The sequence below is a fragment of the Diadema antillarum genome, unplaced genomic scaffold (assembly GCF_040938485.1).
Source record: "Diadema antillarum isolate AM-2024a unplaced genomic scaffold, OU_Dant_1.0 scf00000207, whole genome shotgun sequence".
Classification (NCBI taxonomy): domain Eukaryota; kingdom Metazoa; phylum Echinodermata; class Echinoidea; order Diadematoida; family Diadematidae; genus Diadema; species Diadema antillarum.
The window spans coordinates 176,906-197,875 of NW_027271096.1; the positions used below are offsets into that span (position 1 = coordinate 176,906).

Sequence of the window (20,970 nt, forward strand, 5' to 3'; positions counted from 1 at the left end):
AAGTTACTTTGAAAGTTTTCATACCGACATGAAAGAAAGTTTTTTTTTGTTTTTTGTTTTTTTAAAAGATCAGTTTATCGAAATAAACATTCCTTAGTTATGGCTTTCAAATTTCAAATATACACGTATGAGTTACTTTGTCGACTCAATTCACCTAGGTACTGTATCTCATCGTCATATCAGACAACAGAATGTAATATCCCATTATGTCATTGAGAAAGTCAATATATGAGGTGATCATGATCACACCTCTATTATTCTGACCACGCCCTTCCCCCAGCCCCCAACCCCAATCCCCCCCCCCAAAAAAAAAATAATAATAATAATCACTTTGTATGTCTGTATACATGTGACCACAAAGATGAACTGAAGATTTGTCAAATGTTGTCTATTGAAAAGTTTATGAATGAACCAATGTCTGTTTGATGACAGTCTGCTCATTCAGTTTAGTGACCACATATGAAGCACATATGATGAAGAATTTTCAGTTCTCTGAAAAAAATACTGAACATCTGATCATCTTGGTATACATTGTAATTGTACCTGGACCTTTAGTACAACAAAAGAATTCAAGCAAAGACTATTTTGCACATTGATGTTTCGCCTGCAGTGTGACAAAGTAAAATCTACATTCACTATATACTATAGCTTCTGGTCAAAACAATGCAATAATGTAGATAAATAAAAATGCAATGCAAATGGAGATTAACAGTGTGTTCATGGTAAAAACAAATACGTTAATACTGTATGTACCTCATGCATGAAATATGGCATTGAAATTTTCCTGAATCAGAGTCTTCTAGACAAGACTAGGCAACAGTACTGCTAGACCTCTGCTATTCATGTATATTCCAATCAATGAGTGCGGCACCCCAGCGCCATTTGGCTCGCTCTGAAGTGGCAATTCGTCCACCCTAACATCGAGCATACAACCCGAGAAGCGCAGCATGCATACAGTACTCAGAGACAGAAAAAGAAAAAAAGGGGAAAAGAAGCTACTGTAGATGGCTCCATTACGGATGTGCATTGTATGTAACGATTTAAATATACGACATGTTTCAGGTTGTGAATCTTTTCAGTGGGACAGGAAGCAAATTACACAGATGTGACTTGTGACATATCAGAAAATGACATCAGCAAAATAACAAGATAGAATAACAGGTTGAAATATAATATTTGTGGAAATTTCACATATCCATTCATAGCATAGTCTCAATTTCTTGAAAGAAAAACTGATACAAAAAGACACATCGTGGACAATGCCCTGAAAGAGGATAAGAAGTTACAGAGCACCAACAAAATTTTCTTGTTCTACAGTAAAATGCATCAGAAAAAAACTAGTACCAGTATTTACCCAAGCCAGCAAATAAGTTGTTGCTATTTTTGAAAAAATAATGATCAGCTCAGTCATTTTTCTCAGATATAAAATCAGGCACTTTCAGAAGAACAGGATACACATCAAATGCTCTATGTTGATGGTTCCTGAATTATCAGCAAAGTTAGAGATGGTTGCTTAGAAACATATTACATACAATTATTACAACCTACATGTGTATACACGGAGACAAATTCATGAACTTGAAGTCCATCTAGTAACTGTGATTCCCTTTTGTCTATGGCAATGCACATTTGGGCTGATTGAGTGCCATATGATTGACTTGTGAGCTCTTCAAGACATTGCTATCCTCAAATTTTTTTAATAAATCATATCCACATAAAACATAAATATTTCTCCATCTTGCCTAAATGGTTGTTCGAACAAGGGCTCAATACTTATCAGTAGGCAATTACCCATTCACATAACTTGCCCAATAGTGAATTTTAGTTGCCCCTAGCTAGTGGGCAAGTTTTTGTTTTTAGTTTAGTTTTGTTTGTTTTGTTTGTTTGTTTGTTTGTTTGTTTGTTTTTTAACCCTGCTTAATAAAGATGAGCAATTAGCATTTCAAATGTACAATCATTTAGAGTAGGGTCACTCCTAGTTCCTGGCGAGTTTCAGAAAGAGGATAAATTCAAACACACAGTAAAACAGTTGCTTCATTCAAAATCAGACACAGGTGATAGAAGAAAGTCTTGAAATAAGTTTTCAGTTCACATGGACATGTTTACACAAAAGAGTTGCACCACATATCGTCGGTTGAGAATGATAAGGGCACAAAACCCATAGTGTTCAAGACCACTTAATGCCCTTCTCATTCTCAACAGACGATATGTGAAAATTAAAGGGGTGATGATGATGAGGCCTCAAATCTATCCAAACGGCATATGACGTAAAATTGTTTTGGGTCTATATGTACAACTGGATACCCACAGCTCCTTACCCTTTTACTAAAAAAAAAAGTCATCATCACTGCAGTCAAGTAATATGAAGAATACACTTTATCCTTGACTTTACATTTGCACATGCACACACATACACACACACACACACACACACACACACACACACAAAGAGAATCAGTGAAAATTTAGCACAGGTCAATGTGACAATTTTGAGCCAAAGACATTAACTATGTCAACTGAATTGCATGTGTACATGCCATTTTGATCAATATCGCTTTGAAAAAAACAAATGAAATTTTACAATTCCCCATTATGCCCAATTTATAGAAACTTCATTTACTCTACAACTTATGTATTCTATTTCATTTTCTCTGCCTCAGTTCAAGTTGAATATGGGATGGCATTTCCAAAACATAATTTTTGAACAATCTTCATAAATATTTTCTCAGAGTTTCTCACCAGCATAATATTCATCATATTTTCAAAGATGTGACCAAAATATTTTTACCCCTGTTAAGAAAGAGGATGCCTAGTTCAAAACCTCCATTCCTTGCTAAAATAAGTATAATGACAGCAAATATAATAAAAGACATTCTGGCCTCAGTCTTCCCTTATTGCCGAAGGGGAATACATCATGTGAGAGACATTTTTTCCCCCCACATAGAAGAAACAAGTAAACTCTTCTATACTGCACAGACATAACAGAATATTGAAAATGAAATTACAATTTTGTATGAGGCTGAATGTTATGGCCAGGAACAAGCATCGCTGTATGCATAAAAATGGTCTTTCATATCTCTGAAAACCAGGGAAGTAAAGGTTGTGTCATACGGACATGTAGAACCACAAGCTGATTTCCTTTTCTGGCTCTATTCATCGCCCCCCCCCCCCCCCCCCCCCCCCCCCATTTTTGAAGCCCTTGTAGAACAAAAATAATAAGATTTTTGTAAATCTGATACATTCAAGGCAAATCCCTACAGAAATATCTCGCCAACACTGACAATAAAACACAATATGGGCTAACTTCCTGCAACCCCATCCCCTGCCCCCCCCCCCCCCCTTGGGCCCATCACTGCCATAAATGGGTGAGCAAACTCCAGTTGCAGCTCGGCAGTAATGTATGCATGTTACTGAGGCAACATGAAACTGCAGTCAAATAAATGAATACAGTAGAATGCCACTGCTGCTGAGGCTTTTCCCAGTATTAATTTTTGTTTTGTTATCACTTTGGTATGATATCTGCTTTATATTTGGTTTATTTTGCTTTTCTTGTTTCCTCTCTATCAATCTTCTTTTTTTTGGGGGGGGGGGGGAACTGGATTAACTCACTCATTTCTCATTTACATAAACACACTCTGAATTCATTGTCATATATTACAAAATCTACATGGACATAGAGCTGGAAAGAAAAGAAAAAAAGAAAATGGGTACAATCGGGCATACAACAAAAGAGTTACAATCGTATGACAGGTTCTCTGTTACTTGAAAATCTTCATTGACATGGGTGTCTCATGAGAACTGCTTGAGTCTTCTACACTGTACATGCACGATGTACAATGTAGGTCATAATATAACTATCAGAAAATGGCCTACATTAGAACTCCTTGTTTCTTTTTTCCGTGCATATCGAGATATGAAGTTACATGAAATGCTGTGTTTCTAAAATTAGTTCAAGGGCATGAAATAACCCTACCCAAGAATATATTGTAGAAACCTGATTTAGTAATAGCCTGAACAGAGCTGCAACTTGCAACATTCATGGTGTAGTTTGTTTAAAAAAAAAGAAACAAAAAATCACCTACTCATCCCAATGGGCATTCTGGCAAAGGGTACTTTCAACAGGCAAGTGTCCATTCATATCACTTGTCTTCTAGTGAGTTTTATTTACCTTGAGCAAGTGGGTTTACAACAGCCAGCTCTGCCCATGTCATATAAAGCCCTAATCAGGCCGGAGGGTGGGGGGCCTTGGATGTGTCGCCATCACAAAAAGCTGTTGCCGCGATGTTTCACTACCTTTTTCTTTCAAGTCACCCGCATCTTTAGACACTAAATTTATGAATGCTTGGGCACACAATTCCAAAGTTACGCATTACGTAATGATGCATGTCAGACCAACAGCGTGAATTCTTGTATAATTTCAATGCACATTGTTCTTACAGTCAAATTTCATAAAAGCATGATTATTTCTTGGTTTTATTGATTAAAATCAATTGATAACATTGTAGTTTCATGCTTGGAACAAGGTTGCGGACAAAGTTCATTGAAAAAACAATGAAAAACAAAAAGTCAAAACCAAAGAATACATTTTAGAAATTGTACAAAATTGCAAAAAAAATAAAATACTGAAGAAATGTTTTCCATTTACATTATTTGCTATTAAAGGATACTTGAAAGGATATTTACACACACACACATACAAAAGTGCCTGTTTAGAGCTTTATTTAGTGATTTAGAGCAAATAGTCTGATTTCATGCATACATTTTGCATAAATTAGCATAATTTAGCATACATAACTTTGTTGTTGTTGTTGCAATTACGTCACAGGCAATGTGTATGCCAATTTTTGTCGTGATTATGCAGTCGAAAGTTGAGATGGGGGGGGGGGGGGGGGGACCTGGGAGGCCTTTTTTTTTTCTCCCAAGGGTGTACCAATGGATTCTTTCCATCTCTGAGCTTTTTTCAATAAATCTGCTTACTGATGTTTCACAAGTTTCATTGCTCACCTCGCTCCACTCAACCCCTTGGCAAATGAAATGATATTATATGCTGTCTTTGTTGCTCATGGTTCCATCAGTTCCAAATCATGACTGAAACTTGCTTTGCACATGGAAGATCTTACAAGGTCAGGACTGCTTCAGGCAAACATTTTGACTGCCATGGATAATGTTTACAGAGGCAGAGGCATGCACATCACTTTAATATTCAAACAAATCAAAAGGCTTGCATTGAAGAGCATATAATCCATTTTGAATGCTGGTATATTAACCTTTGCTGGCTTGGGGGCACCTGGGGCAAATCTTAAGGAAGCCTCCATGAGAAAAGTACCAGCATATCATTTGAATATACACTATAATGACCTGGTGGGAAGAACCACCCTCATTACTCTCCCAATGTTCATAAAGTGCTTGGCTTTGAATATACCCACACACACAATTTTGCATTTGGTTGGGCTAATAACAATGCTTCTACTAGACATTACATGTGGGACTCTACACCAAAGGGCTCCTCTGACTCGTTTGCCTACATATCACGAGGGAATTTAGCCAGTCCCGATAAGTCCCTATAAATAAATTCATCCGAATCATGGTTACATATCGAGAAGTTCAAGCAAAATCCCTTGATTTTACGAAAGCCATGACCATATTACGATGTGCTTGTGAAAACTCCATCCTGTGAAAATCTCCCTTTGTCAATGTCATGGTGGTGATATGGCCAAGGCGTCTCTGGCATACAGATGTGTAGTAGGCCCTACTCTTTATTTCATGTTGAACATGCCCAAAATGTAGTTTCAATAGTTACTACGTAGGTACACAATTGTAGTACACATAATTGAAAGTCATGAAGAAATTCAACTTCCTTTGCTGTGAAACATGGACATAGGCATATATTGCATTGGAGTAGACCTTGAAAAGAATTACAGAGAATCTGTGTTGCATTACAAAAAAAAAAAAAAAGGCAGTAACATTTGATAAGATATTAACGAGGAATATGAAGAATATCATCCACTCGATCCATATCACAGTTGTATGAAAGAGAAATAAATGCTAGGTGACACTGTCTCACTCACACACCATTCTTGCACTCTGCCTTAATAACAATGGGGCTGTATTTTCTCTCGATGATTGCATTGGTGTTGTTCAAGGCTTGCATTCACAATCACCTTCTCTTTGGGGCTCAATTTCATTGAAACTGGTAATTTTTCTTCAAGAATATATGACACTGTTTTATCATCTTTTATTTATTTTTTCAATTAAGACATTGGTGCTTGATATCAAACAAAACAACACCAAATATGAAGAACAGTAAGGACAACCTACATGTATGCCCAACAAAGAAAGACAACTGTGATGTACTTGTAGGTATAATGTAGGTGCTAGATTCCCTGCTGGTAAGTCCTAACATGTATTGACCTATGGTACAAAGTGAACGCAAAAATTGTCATTACATGCCATCCGTTAACAAATAAATAACAAATACAATTATTTATCGTCGACAAGTTCGACAAGCAAAGTTCCTCCTTAATCATAGTCGTGGTAAAGTCTGCTAGCAATTCCACTTGCTTTCCTGCAACATACATGTATATTAGCATATATATGAAATGCCTCATGTTAAAATGAATGATTCGGCCACTGGATTGACTTCCATACACAGTTTCTTTGAGACCATGGTAAAAACAGCAGAAAAGCTGTCCAGGTTGAATATGGAGATGGCTCAAATGATTAGGATAAACATAAGCCTTTGTACCAAATTGTTTACATCTCTTTCAAATGTGCTACACTGCAGTCATAAAAATGTCAAAAAGCAATCACTTTGAATTCTCTTTTTAGACCATCAAGCAGATGTTTTTGTTGTTTTTTTCATGTGTGACTTGCATTGTTTATGAATAAATAGAGAAGGGACTGAAATTCCATGACCCCTATAAATCACTGGTATTTACAGTTACTTGTTCCAGTGACATCTGCCATCATTTTGGGCAAGCTGCCAGGGTTAACTCTTAACGTGCCATGGTCGCCGAACGGCGACCTTAGTCCTGACGTGCCATGGTCGCCGATCGGCGACTAAGAACAGCGAGAAAAGCATTGATCATTAAAGTTCTTGTGGTACCGTAATGTGTTACACCAAGCAACTGCCAATGATATGTACTGGTAGCTGATTAGCATAGCCATCGTTTCCACTAAAAATATGAGCATGCTTACATTGGAAAATTTTGAGTAAATACATGATTTTTCAGCTAGATGTATTTTTCTCACATCGGGAAAATCCGCAGCGGGCGCACCCTCTGCGAGATGTGTATGGATCAAAAGTCTCATAGGTAAACCACGCGTGTGTATGCTATTGACTCTGCGTGTATTGTCTATGCGGTTCCACTCGCATTGTTCCGCTTGGACGCTGTCCTGCGGGAAGCTGCTTTGATTTTGTCCCTCAAAGAGGGTCAGCTTTCGTTCGTCGGTCAAGTCTTTCATCCTTTTGTTTTGGTGAACGTCACTAATCATTGCCACGCTAGCATAGGAATTGCGCGTGGACAAAGGCCTGCCGATTTCAATAGAGTACGCCCGCCCGCAGTCAGCGTAGACAAAAGGAGGATTAGCAGGTTCTTCCTTCTCAGGTGGACAAAAGACCTATTCCAGGGCCCGGGACAATTACTTTAGTTTCAAATACAGGATCTGGGACTAAAGGACTCAGATTTGGGAATGAAGTACTTATGCAGAAAGAGAAATTGCCAAGACAAAATAAACTGCTAGTATCTTTGGAATCATACAATTCTAGAAGGCAATTTTGTTATCATTTGAAAGAGGAAATGTTGCTCTAAAACATTCTCACAGAGTCAAGGGAGTGTTCCATTGAAGAAAAAACAAGACTGACTCTTTTTTTCCGTACTACACAAACATTTCTAATGATTTTTTTGATGTATCAAATATTTCTGCAATATTTCAGATTCAGATAGATATTGTGGCAAACTGACTGCATGACACGAAAGAGCAAACATTTCTTGATATATGTTGTGTAGAACTCAATTCAAAACAGTCAATAGTTTCAGAGATATGGCGGTTTTAAATTTCATTGTCAGTCCAGTCTCGAAACGTTCTGGCGTTAGGTAAAAACCTCTGGCACGTTAGGGGTTTTGGGCCTGGCACATTAAGAGTTAAACTGAAAAGACATCATGGAAAGCTACAATATAGTTAGGGCTTGAAACGTGTGGTCACTGCACAAAATTTGGATACTCACGTCTTTGAGTGGTGTAAGGGATGCACTCTCTCCTCCATAGTACTTGTTCCGATCAATGTGGAGGATCTTTTTCCCATTGACCGAGAGGACACCACTCAGAACACACTCCTGAAAGAGCACAGCAGAATACATACAATAATTACACACATTTTATACATGTGCAATTGCATGTAACTGCAAGGATGAAAATTATGAAGATATGGCAGCATGTTAACATTCAGTAGGCCTTTAGTGTAAATGACCATGCCAGAAGCCAAGATCGTTTGCAGCAAATTTATCAGAAAATCTGTCTGCTTGGTCATGACATGTTCCACACATGTGATTTTGCCTAGCTGCACTCTACACACTGTACTTCAAACATAATTTGCTAAGGAATGTATTATTTTGCTAAATTTATACAAATGTAGATGATTTTTTTTTAAATTGCATAATAGGCTATTCATACAGAGCATCGAGTCTCATTAGTTTGACATCACTCTATTTTACCATGCTTAGTAAAATATGCACTGTAGAGTTTATTTCATTACATTATCATTGTGTGTGAGTGTGTGTGTTTTCTCCTTTGTTGATAGAGCTTCTCTTTGTGTTTTTAACGAAGACAATTATAGCTTCATCATGATCAGTTCAATGGGAAGTGTGAGCCTACCAATCATCAGGTAAGCATAGGTGCATCAAGAAGGCACAATTAATAACATGTAGAAAAGTCTATTCATGTAATTTTGCATTCTGACCATCAACATTTACAATCACAGTCATTATCATTCTGGGAGCTCAACATGAACATGTATCACAATTTTTTTGATCACATCCAACCAGTGTTCAATTTGCTGTATTAACATTTTATCTCATTACTCTGTGTACAAGTAGAGTCTAGATTATGTTAGCAAGTCTGATACCATGCAACAATGCAATGCCTGCCAATGAATGAAGTGCCATGGCCCATGCCCCTCGTTATTTGGCTAAGCTATTTCAAGGCCTAACCTAAGCTAAGCATGATTGATACTCTCCTTGACCTTGGCCAGCCCTGCATGAATAAGAGTCCTTATCCACTCTCCATTCAGATTGTGCTTATAGTTTTACATACACCAAATCCGCTGATTTGGGCTAAAAGTGGGATTCATGTCTGACGTCTGCCAAATCTCGTAGCTGCAAGCGAGATCCGACAGAGCTGACCTGCCCGGCTCGCTAGATAACACGCCCATCCCAGACATCCATTCATCCATCCATCCAACACGCAACGTACAGCCACACACGCATCAATGCACGACCAATGATATAGCATGTGTGTACCATGTACCAGTGACAGTGTTCCATTCTGGCCGACATCAAGCCGGCTGTCTGATTGAGCGATCACAAAGAAAGGCTAGAGGATCTCCACCTCTCTCCCTCCCTTTATGGTGTTTTCTGCGGCCGATCTTACCTTCAAACCTGTCCCTAGCACAATCACATCATATGTCTCATCCATGATTGCGAAGAAGTGCTCTTTAACGCCAAGGGATAGAAAATGAAATCCTCAAATCTGGATTGGACGGGGCTACTGGCAACGGAGATTTTTCATGTGTTAGCAGTTTTTCGGTGGCGAGCTCGTACGTGTGCGCAGAAAGTTCACGTCTTCGGATCAAGGGCCTGCTTGGGAGGGTTGGTGGAGGGGCTCTCTGCATAGCAAACAGCGAGAGTACTGATATACAGTACTGGATCGCCTTGTAGTTGACCCTTAACCACTCACTGCCCCCCCCCCCCCCCCCCCCCTTCTTATTTTGGTTCCCAAGTTGCACCTTTTCCCCTTTAAACACTAAGGAGTCCTTCCTAGAATGTCATTAAAAATGACTTGTGTCATGCAAGCGAGTGTAGACCTGAAAATGATAATGTTTAAAAAATCCCCGAAATTTCTCTTCGGGAACAGGCTAAAAACGGTTTCAATAAAAGCAACCTTTTTTTCACTGTAGTTCACATTACCAATTTTAATCATGGAAATTGTATATTAACGAAAAGTAATCATTGTGTCGCATGTTATACAACTTCAGAGGTACCTTTAGGTCTTCAGCTAAAATTTAATACGTTCCTCTTCCCCTGAACAAGTGGTGTGAAGGGGCGTCACCTTGTTACTATGGCAACGGTGGCAGCAAATTAATGGAAAAACAATGTTTTTGTTATTAAATGACCTACGAGTGTCTTAAATGTCTAGCTGGGTCTATTGAGTATTGAGTGTGTGTTCTGTTGCCTATATAAACTATCATGTCCCGGTCAATTTAGAGCTCACTACAAATATTGAAGTAATATACTGGATTGTTGCTGTAAAAGTTTGCTAGAAAAGTGCTGATTCTTCTAAATAAAAAGCCGGAAAACTGGCTTTGCTCAGTTCTGTAGGTATCAACATCTGAAGTATTTTGGCGTCACGTTCATGCCAAAGTTGTCTCCACTCACCTGCGTACAATGATTATGAGAGCAAGCACACCATCCAGCCTCCCCCCCCAAAAAAAAAGAACTTAAGTCGTGCGTATATCTTCACAGATTAAGTTGTTGTTGGGTTTTTAAAGTTCATTTCAAAGTACGAGTCTTGAGGCCAAATAAGATCTGTTGCTGTTGTTGGGTTTTTTTTTTGTTCTTGTTCTTGATTATTTACATCTTGAAGAGTAGCGACGATGATAGATTAAATTTCTTTTTGGAGGGGGTGTGTAAAGTAGGCCTACAAGTTTGGACAGTATCGCAGAGAAAACAACAACAACAACAAAACAATAGACTCCTTTGAACTAGCGCCGACTAGACTTGGGAACCTACTACAATGTCGGCCTATTTGACTGGGCTGAATATAAATTCAGCCGGTATGAAGCATTTCCAAGTTGAAATTGATTGACAAATTTTCCTTCCTCGACGTAGGGCCTATATGTATATACCAATATTTTGTTATATGAATGACATGCTTCTGAATAAGCCTTTCACATTAGGGCATGCTGAGTAATACTGGTGTCGACATCATTGTGATCACTTTTGTTTGGTATAAACAACATATAGGCTTAGACACTTTTAAGAATGATATATGAATAGTTCAAGGCTGAAATTGATTTCCAAACTTAATTGTCGTTGATATACTTCATGTTCAACGGTTATTTGTCTCCATTTTATTTATTTAGCTACACTGATAATTTTATTTTCTTGCAAAATGTCTGATTGATATATAACTTTTGGTAATTTTGCCTCTAGAAATTCAATACCCTTTTCACATGCGTGTTTCAGGACAACATTTAGATGATTATAATAAATGACCCTGTTACAGTTTCTTGATCGGGTACTATCAAAGAAAAAAATTCGCTTTTCACAGTTTGTTGTTGTGATTCATAGTTTGTTTGGATTTTTCCCAGTAAAAATGCTCTGCTATACCTCTATGGTGATGCTGTTAATGTTGACTACTCACACAAATTTTGGCAAATGCATTGTAATTGACATAAATAACAGAAAATGATGTTAAATTTATGATCTCAATTTAAAAAAAAATATATTTACCTCCGGAATTTTCAGCTGTCAATGCTACAGCCTTCATCAGCGGAATGACCCGGAGGTAAATATCTTATATTGAGATCAAAAGTCCAACACCAATTTCAGTTGAATTTCCAATACAGATGAGCTTCTTTTACTCTGACAGAAATAACAGTTCGCTTTTATGCCCATCATCTACAAACAGTTGTAGCTTCTGCAGAAAGCACAATAACGATTTCTCAGTCAGTGTTATGCATGCAATTCAGAAACAATTTCAACCATCAAAAAGTGCTTCCTGATAAAGTTACAAAGGTTCGTAATTCCGAAACTGAAATAAGGTTCGTAACCCGAAGGTTCGTTGGTAACGATCACCTTCTTTTCATTTTCTCAGAATAACGAACACTTTTTTATTTTCGGATCAATGAACCTTTGGAATAACGAACCTTATATTTCATTTTCGGGGTAACGAACCTTCGGAATAACGAACCTTGATGCACGGGAATAACGCCATAATGTTCGGATTAACAAAACTTTATTCATTTTCGGTAAAAGGAAGTTGTGTGTTTCGGACATACGAACTTTCGGAATAACGAATATCACTCAAATCATGAAAACACTTTATACTTTCGTATGTATTATGGGTTTATAGATTCATGCTCACATGCAGTTAGGCATGTTTGTATTTTGTTTGGACAAGGGAAAAAGAATGTATGCATCTGATATACCGAATATGTTTCCGTCACCACTTTCCAAATATATACCTGCAGGGCTGACAGTGATATACTTTAAAAAAGGTGCAAATTGTGTTTCCTGCTAGATATTCAAGTAAAACCAACGTGTAATGTCCTATAGCATAAAGAGACATACCGGTCTGAATTGAAGTTTGCCGTGTCTTAGTGATGAGGTCTGCATAAACAAACCCAAAATGTATATGTTTTGCCCCACTTGAGTGGACGAAAAGCCGCATTTGAAAGAGACGGGGGGGGGGGGGGGGGGGGATAACCCTCAAGCGACAAACAGTATCTTTCCTGAATCCTTTTTTTTTTTGTATCCGGGGATGCCCGAATATCAATTTTGTAACATCGAACAGTTTCACAATTGTTCATAAGGATGAATGCGTGAGGGTCGACAACGGCCACATATTTCTTGAGAAACAAAGATCCATGGAGTTTGTTTGCATATACAGTTTGCTCTTTTTGTAGAAACAAATCATAATAGCATACAGGTGTACAAGAAATGTCCATCCCCCTAGTTTCAATAAATTTGATCCAAAGCATTTATTTTCGCAATGTGAAAATATTTATTGAATCTAAAATATATGAGTCAAAAGAAAGAAAAAGGGCTTGAAAAAAAAAATGGGCAACTGCTCTCTGCCCTTGACGCGTTATCCTGAAGGTTCGTTAATTTCGAAAATTAAATATAAGGGTTCGTTATCCCGGAGGTTTGTTAACCCGGAAATTAAGAAGAAAAAAAAGGAGGGGGGGGGGGGAGTGTCCTATCCAACGAATCTTCGGAATTATACGACCGTCATTTCGTTTTCGGATTAACGAACCTTGAGAAGAATGAAGAATTTGTTTGTTTGCATTTGTTTTTGTTTTTGTTTGTCATTTTGGGATGTACGAACCATCGGAATAACGAACTTTTCGATATTACAAACCTTCGGATTAACGAACTTTTCGAAATTACAAACCTTCGGATTAACGAACCTTCGGAATAACGACATGTATACACCCCAAATATGAGTCCTGCTTTACGAGTCCAAAAAGGTTGGTTAACTATATATTAAGATGAAGAATTAAATGCACAACGACCTGGACGCAGGTCACTATCAAAGGAGAGAAAGGAACGTCCAGTATGGCCTTTAAGTTTGTTTTTGTTCTGTTATGCCTCCGCCACGATGTGGTGCAGGAGGCATTATGTTTTCGGGTTGTCCGCCCGTCCGTCCGTCCGTCCGTCCGTCCGTCCGTCCTTCCGTCCGTAATCAATTTTGTGGACAGCGCGACTGAAAACCTGTTTGAGGTATCCTCATGAAATTTGGCCTGTCTATGTATGAGTAAGCCAAGTTGTGCCTATCAACTTTTAGGTGCACATGCTCAAGGTCAAATGCTCACAATTTCACTATTTCCCCCATAACCATGCAATGCCTGAAGGTATTTTACATGTACTACCAAATAAAGATTATCCAGAGAGAGTTTCGGGTCATGACCAAACTGTTGAAATTTCACGTTTTTCTCCATATCTCGCAAATAGTTAAAGGTATGTTCATGGAACTCAGTATAAAATTATATGTATGTACTGACTGGCAGTGATTATCTATGGAATTCGGTCATCATACACTCTAAAAACATCCGGGTCAGAACTGACCCTGAAAGGGTCCGTTGGGGTCACACTCCGTTCCGGGTCAAAAATGACTTGGAATCTGGTCATGAAGACCCGGAATGGGGTCACCCTGACCCAATTCATGACTCTGAATGGGGTAATATCTGACCCCATTCCTTGTCATTTCTGACCCAGAACGGAGTGTGACCCCAACGGACTCTTTCCGGGTCAGTTCTGACCCGGATATTTTAAGAGTGTGGGTCAAAGGTCAAGGTCAACTCCTCAAAATATCACTACTTCCTTCATATTTATGCAATGCCTGCAAGGTTTTTCTTGAAACTTGATATATACATGTGTATTACCCAATAGAGATGCTCTGGGAAGTTTCTTGCCCAAAGGTCAAAGGTCAAAAGGTCAAAGGTCAAGTGAAAGTGCTAAATTTCAGTTCTTTCTCCATATCTCGAAAGTGACTCGAGATATGATGATATCATCATGAGACTTTGTACATATTTATGCATGTTCTACCTGACAGTGATAACAACATTTCTAGTTTGTTTTATTTCAGCAAACTGCAGTTGGAAATTGTCAGGACAACAATACCTTATAACACTGAGGAAATATATATAGGTTCAACTTTGCATCCTTACGTGTTTCACAATACCACCTATATGGATGCAACTTTGCACCTTTCAGACCAGTGAGCACCTTTAGGTGAAAAGTTGAACCAATTTTTCAGAGTGCACTGGAGAATAGTACATTCCTGCTTAGAGTGAGAAAAAACAATAATTTGAGAAGTAAATCACAGTAGTCTTGTAATTATACTCAAATGTAGGGCCATGTTTTAGTTTTTGTTTTACTTTACTCCTACATCTATTACGTCAAACTGATTATTCAAGTTAATGACCTGCTCTTACCAAATATTTTCCAGTACTTTAAATCATGGTGGTCATTCGGTAGCTGTTGAATAGTTACGCAAGCTTCATGCAAGCTCCTGATAGTGCAGAAACAAGTTTATATTCCTGAAAGCTTTTGGTATTATTTATCAGCACCCCTGCATGTGCACTGTGCACGCTCGTAATGGTTAGAATTCGCTATTTTGAAGTTTCGTAATTCCGAAAATTGAAAAATGGTTTGTTATTCCGAATGTTCGTTTATCCGACAATAAAATAATGTTCGTTGTTCCCAAGGTTTGTTCTTTTTTTTTTTGTCTTTTTTTTTACTGATTTTGTTTGCATGTCCTGTTCTTTACACCATTAACATGGATTAACAAATCTTTCGAAACGAACATCACCCTATATTTGGGTATATATATATATATATATATATATATATATATGTATATATATATATATATATATATATATACATATATATATATGTATATATATATATATATATATGTATATATATATATATATATATATATATATATATATATATATATATATATATATATATATATATATATATATATATATATATATATATATATATATATATATATATATATATGTATATATATATATATACACACACACACATGTGAGGCGGTAGGCCTGCTAGTGCTAGCACTAGCAGGCCTAACTCCCACCACCACCACAAATGTTTCGGTTCCCCACAACCGGCTGCAAATTGACTGCTGGCATGTAATGAAGTGTGCATCTCACACCTCTTGACAAAGGGCAGAAAGCCCAAAAGCTTGAATAAAATCACTTGTGAGGATTAAGCAACGTCTACCGCCTCCTTATTCTCGTTTACTTTGGAGTGTGTATGTAAATGAGATATATATACATGTATATATATATATATATATATATATATATATATATATATATAAGATACAAATTCAATGCCTAGTATTCTCTTCAATGTGAAGAACATATTGTGGCTATGAAGTACAGCTATATCCTTTCTGTGATGCTTATTTCACTACTGGAATGGTAAAGTTAGACACTGGTAACCAGACGTTACTGTAAAAATGCATGTGTATACTTTTGTATTTTTTTTTTTGAGAGAGAGAGTGGTCATTTCCTTTTATGCGATCTTAAACATGAATGAGTATAGTACCCAGAAAGTGCTATTCATAAAGAAGATGATCCAACTTATTTCAAGCAAACAGTCACCAAAGAATGCACATAGACGTGGTCAACAACACAAACGCAAGCCATGTACAAAAGATTTTATCTTGGAGTAAAGAAACTCCGTTCCCTATTCTTCTAATCACACATACACAGACAAACACACATATACACAGCCACACGCTCACGTACAGACAGACACTGTATTTCTCAGCTCTCTACATTTCCTCCCATTGTGCTGATGGTGATTATGTGATGTATTGTCCAGTAATCAATCTTCAGCTAAAATTATTGTAGACTCATTTGTACACTTAATTTTCATAACTGCTCAATGTTGTTGTTTTTTTTTCATACCTATGGTTACATCTTCCTCCACAAATCTTTTAAATCTTCTTGTACTGATATTAAAGACATATCACATATGAAGTTTCTCTATTTTTGCATGAATATATCATGAAATTGTGTCCCATATGACCGACGTCTAAGATCATTGAAGTGGCAAAATCAGCATACCTTGGAATTGTCCCATTAAAATTCTGTGTTCCTCTCTATCTACGTCCAAATTTATCTGCGGTGACTGTAATTTCTTATCATCTTGTTCCTTATATCAGCTGCAGCAAAGGATGCAAGAAAAGACCAATAAATCTACTCTGTGGAGAGCAATACTCTCAAAGTTACATGTCATATATTTGAATGAGTGCCAGTATTTATTTAATGCTTCGTACAATCTTTGATTAGTGTGAAAGGGCCTAAGAACAGGGTTTGTCTTTTTACAATGCACGCATAAATGTGAACAGCATAATCAACAACATACCAGAATATTCTTGCTGTCCTATTACATGACAAAAAATAATATTAGAAATAAATAAAAAAACAACAAGAAAAATAAAATAGTAATAATAATAATGAATGATTAAAATTTGAGTATTTTACATTAGTTGACAAACAAAAGACTTGTTATCAAACATGCACAAGCCTGGTATTTTTATTTTTCTTGCCATGGTGCCTCTTATATCTGATGACACCATGCATAATCCATGGCCGATTGTTCTGAAAACAAAGTGTAATATCATGATATCAACATGACCATTTAATGACACAAAAAAAAGAAAAAAAAAATGGCAAAGAATATTTTCCATGGAATGTAGAAAAATTTTCAAAACTTTCATTGTGACAAGATATCTCTTTAACTGCCACAAGATCTTGTAAATAGCATAGTTTTCCATCATTTTTAAAAGACATTTTTTCTTCAATAATGAAGAATGGTTCTCACAGCCTTTATAACAACAGCAAATGAAATCATGTTAAGTTATTTAGTAACATGGCATATCTCACAATTCTAGATTATAGATAGTTGATGGTCCATTTCATCAAATGTACAAATGACCTGACGAACTGAAATTCATGTACAGATGATGCCATACAGAAATTACACAAGTATAGAAATTCATACACGAGAATTTTTAAATATATATGGGACTGACATGAACCACAGCGAAGATTAAACCTTCATTCACAGAGATACTATGAAACCCAGACCAGACAAGAGAAAGAAAGAAGAAACTGACATGCTACTCACAATTCTATCCAAAACACACTCTCACAATTACTACAATCTTCAGTTTTTCTGTCCTCAATTATTATTAGGTAGATCTATTCCATTGCAAGAGTGGACCACCAGAATCACACCTGGTTTGAAAACAAAAAATGCAGCGAACCCCCCCCCCCCAAAAAAAAAGACACAGTACACTTATGATGCTATCTACCTAAAATCAAGTCTATTCTATCCGAAACTGGTATGAACTCTCATCGCAACTCTAACTTTCTGCTTAGAGAAACATGGTAATGGTGTTCACGCAGGTAAAAGTAGTTTTGTGTCTTTCTTCACCACTGACAAGACATGTTCCTCCTTCATTTCAGATTTCCTTGCAATTCACACCTTTATATACCAAGAAACCCCTTGTGGAGAATGGTATCACCCAAATCTCAGCAGTTTATATACAGTGCCAACATTGTTGAATAATTGTACAGTTGTTTGTACAGTACAATTTTTGAAGTGATCCCATGTAGAATGTTACAACAGTCTGATTATTGCTACACATCTGTGCCAAACAAAGATTCATGTTGATGGAGGGATCATTCTACAGTTAAAACCACATTCAAGTCCATGCACTTGTAATAATTCATACTTTACTCATGATAATATCCCAAAGACTTTGATATAGACTCCACTCTTTCTTTTTTCTTTTAATCAAACGTTTGCATCACTTTCTAATAGGGCCTAAGTACGAATTAGGGCCACTGTCCTAAAATTCACATAAGAGTAAAAAGAAATACATATTTTTTCATCATTTTGGATATTTGGTATTTGCCACAAAATTACAGGCAGGTGTAACTCACAACTTGATTGAGCCACCTGGCAAAGCTTTCACCCAGTATGTTTTTTCTCTCCTAGTCGGTATACACAAAGAATTCCAAACAGCCACTTTTTGCTTTACTCGTCCATTGCTAACTCTGCACACTTCACAATAAATCTCTGTTAAACTTGCAGGGAAAGTCTAAACATTTATAGTTACCCCTATGTACAAATACTTTTCTAACTATTGCATTTACTCTCTTATTTCGCTCTCAGGTCCCCAAAACAAAAATATTAATATACTATGGCATATCATTTACCATTAACGCATACACGATTGACTGACCACAGTCAAACATAACACAAATGCCAAATCAATTATCTTCGAAGTCCAAAGAAAACATACATTCAAGCATTTTGTTGTCTTTGCTTCTAAACTTTGAAGCGCTAAATGACTGCCAGATGAACTCGAGTTGCACGCTATCAGTCGAGTCACTAACAAGTCGATCCATCCAGTGTGATACTTCTACCCATTAGTACGGGGCACCATGGGGTGGGAATGATGGCTTGTGTGGATATATCTAAAAATCCCTGTAACAAATTGGGGACAGCTTTATCACTGATCTCTAGGTAAGCACTCACACAGGTGAACAATTTGGATTGGAGTCCACCGTTACCGATAAGCTTACACTTCGATGACTATATTTGCAGACACATGGCTGACAAATGCTATCTGTGGTTTTTGAATGCCCCCAGTGGGCAACAAATTCAATCAGACCACCAATGATTCCCCAGGCTACCAGGGCATTAAAATCATTGGTGTGAGACTGTGGACAGACTCATACATTCTTTCAATCTGCAAAGGCTGTACTGGTCATCGCTTGCTGTCCACTTCCCAACTACCACCATTTAGTTAGAGCGGGCTCTATGCAGAGTCCACTTTCTAACAAGGATGATTCACCCAAGGATTTCATCTACAGAATGGCTGACACTGTGATACGTGACAAAACTCTGAAGACCAATGAACAGTACGCGATATGGCAAACATAAAGTGGCAAAAACGCACTGGATTTCCAAGGTTTTATCTGAACTTTTTCTCTTTAATTTCTTAATTACTATCTTCCCAAGACTACTCAGAAGCACCACCACAAATCTACTTTGTGTTGAAACCATAACCAACAGGGAAATACACAATATGTGATCTCGTAGTCTCAGATCAAGATATTTCAACTTTGCTTCTTGACCAAATTGCAAAAGGTAAACACTCCACATGACATGTACCTGCAAAATCTGGTTAAGAATTCTTCGCCCAAACTCTATTTATAATCCCACACTTTTCTTTCTTCTTGCCAAAGTCACTGAGCACTCTTCGATTTAAAAAGAGAATATATCTGAAGTGTAATGTTTCTTCCTTTCCGCGACTATCAGGGCATTCACACATACCAAGATTGCTTAACTTGAAACATGACTGTAATTAAGCAAACCAGAATCATGTTTCAAAAACTATGCAAACTTGTGGTGTGACTGCAAACTAGAATCACGTAGGGTGATTGAAACTTAATTACGATCGTGTTTCAAATGACGGTAAAGAGGCGTTTTTCATTCACGTTTCGCCAGAATTAAGCAACGACACTAGCGTGTGAACAAAACTTAACTCCAATCGGTTTTGGGAGGCGGAGATTATGATGACTTTCCAATCACTCCTGCAGAAAGATGGCTCAAGAGTGACTGATTGGAACTTGGCAAGAAGCCAAACCTCCCCTCCTTGCTCTGACATTGAAAACCACAGAATCCATGAAGCCTTCCTCTCGTCATGTGAATGGACGACGATTTAAATCTTAATTGCAATCGTGTTTGTAATTGTGTTTCAAATTAAGCAAACTCGGCATGTGTAAAAATGTCATGAAACAAAGGAAATAATGATTCCTCCCCTCACATTGCATCTTCTGTGTACACTGTGGTCTTATGAAAAAAATAAAAAAATGATTGTCTACAAAGGATTCTGCAAAGGATACAAAAGAGATGAAATCTTTCAAGATTACGATACTTGCAGTATGCCACTCTCTTGGAAATCTTGAGTTCTTGAGTGGCAGGAATTGCATTACACTTGCCACAAGTGATCTCATTTGCACTTCAAATATGATGCAAGACTTGTTTTGTCGCATGATAAGGTCAGAAAATGAACATGATCAGAATGTAACAAACAGAGCTAAATATACTTTACTAATTGCAGTACCAGGGTGATCTTAAAGCCTCACATTACCTTATTAGTAGAAATATGACTATGCTACATTCTAATAGGACAAAGATAGAGTACATGTTACATAGAAATGAAATTAAGAGACATGTAAGCATTACATAAGGACCAGAGAGAATGTAGTTGCAAAATGTTAAGATATTCTTCAATTCTACTGTCTACAGACTTGCAAAAGAAGATTCAGTTGATCTTTCACTACACAGATCCAAAAGTTAAGGTTAAAAAAAAAGTCACACTTTTGGGGAGGTACAGTCTAGAA

General features: G+C 37.3%; 1 protein-coding gene across 1 annotated transcript in view; it reads right to left on the bottom strand.

Annotated features, from left to right (window-relative positions):
• LOC139724103 (rab GDP dissociation inhibitor alpha-like) overlaps positions 1-9,783 on the bottom strand; it is a 29,253-nt gene extending 19,470 nt beyond the window's left edge. Inside the window, exons 1-2 of the mRNA XM_071635300.1 lie at positions 9,648-9,783; positions 8,228-8,335 (exon numbers count right to left, since the gene is read on the bottom strand). Coding sequence (XP_071491401.1) covers positions 8,228-8,335; positions 9,648-9,692 — 153 coding nt within the window. The 5' untranslated portion in view covers positions 9,693-9,783. The remainder of the gene's footprint in view (positions 1-8,227; positions 8,336-9,647) is intronic.
• Between the last annotated feature and the right edge of the window lie 11,187 nt (positions 9,784-20,970).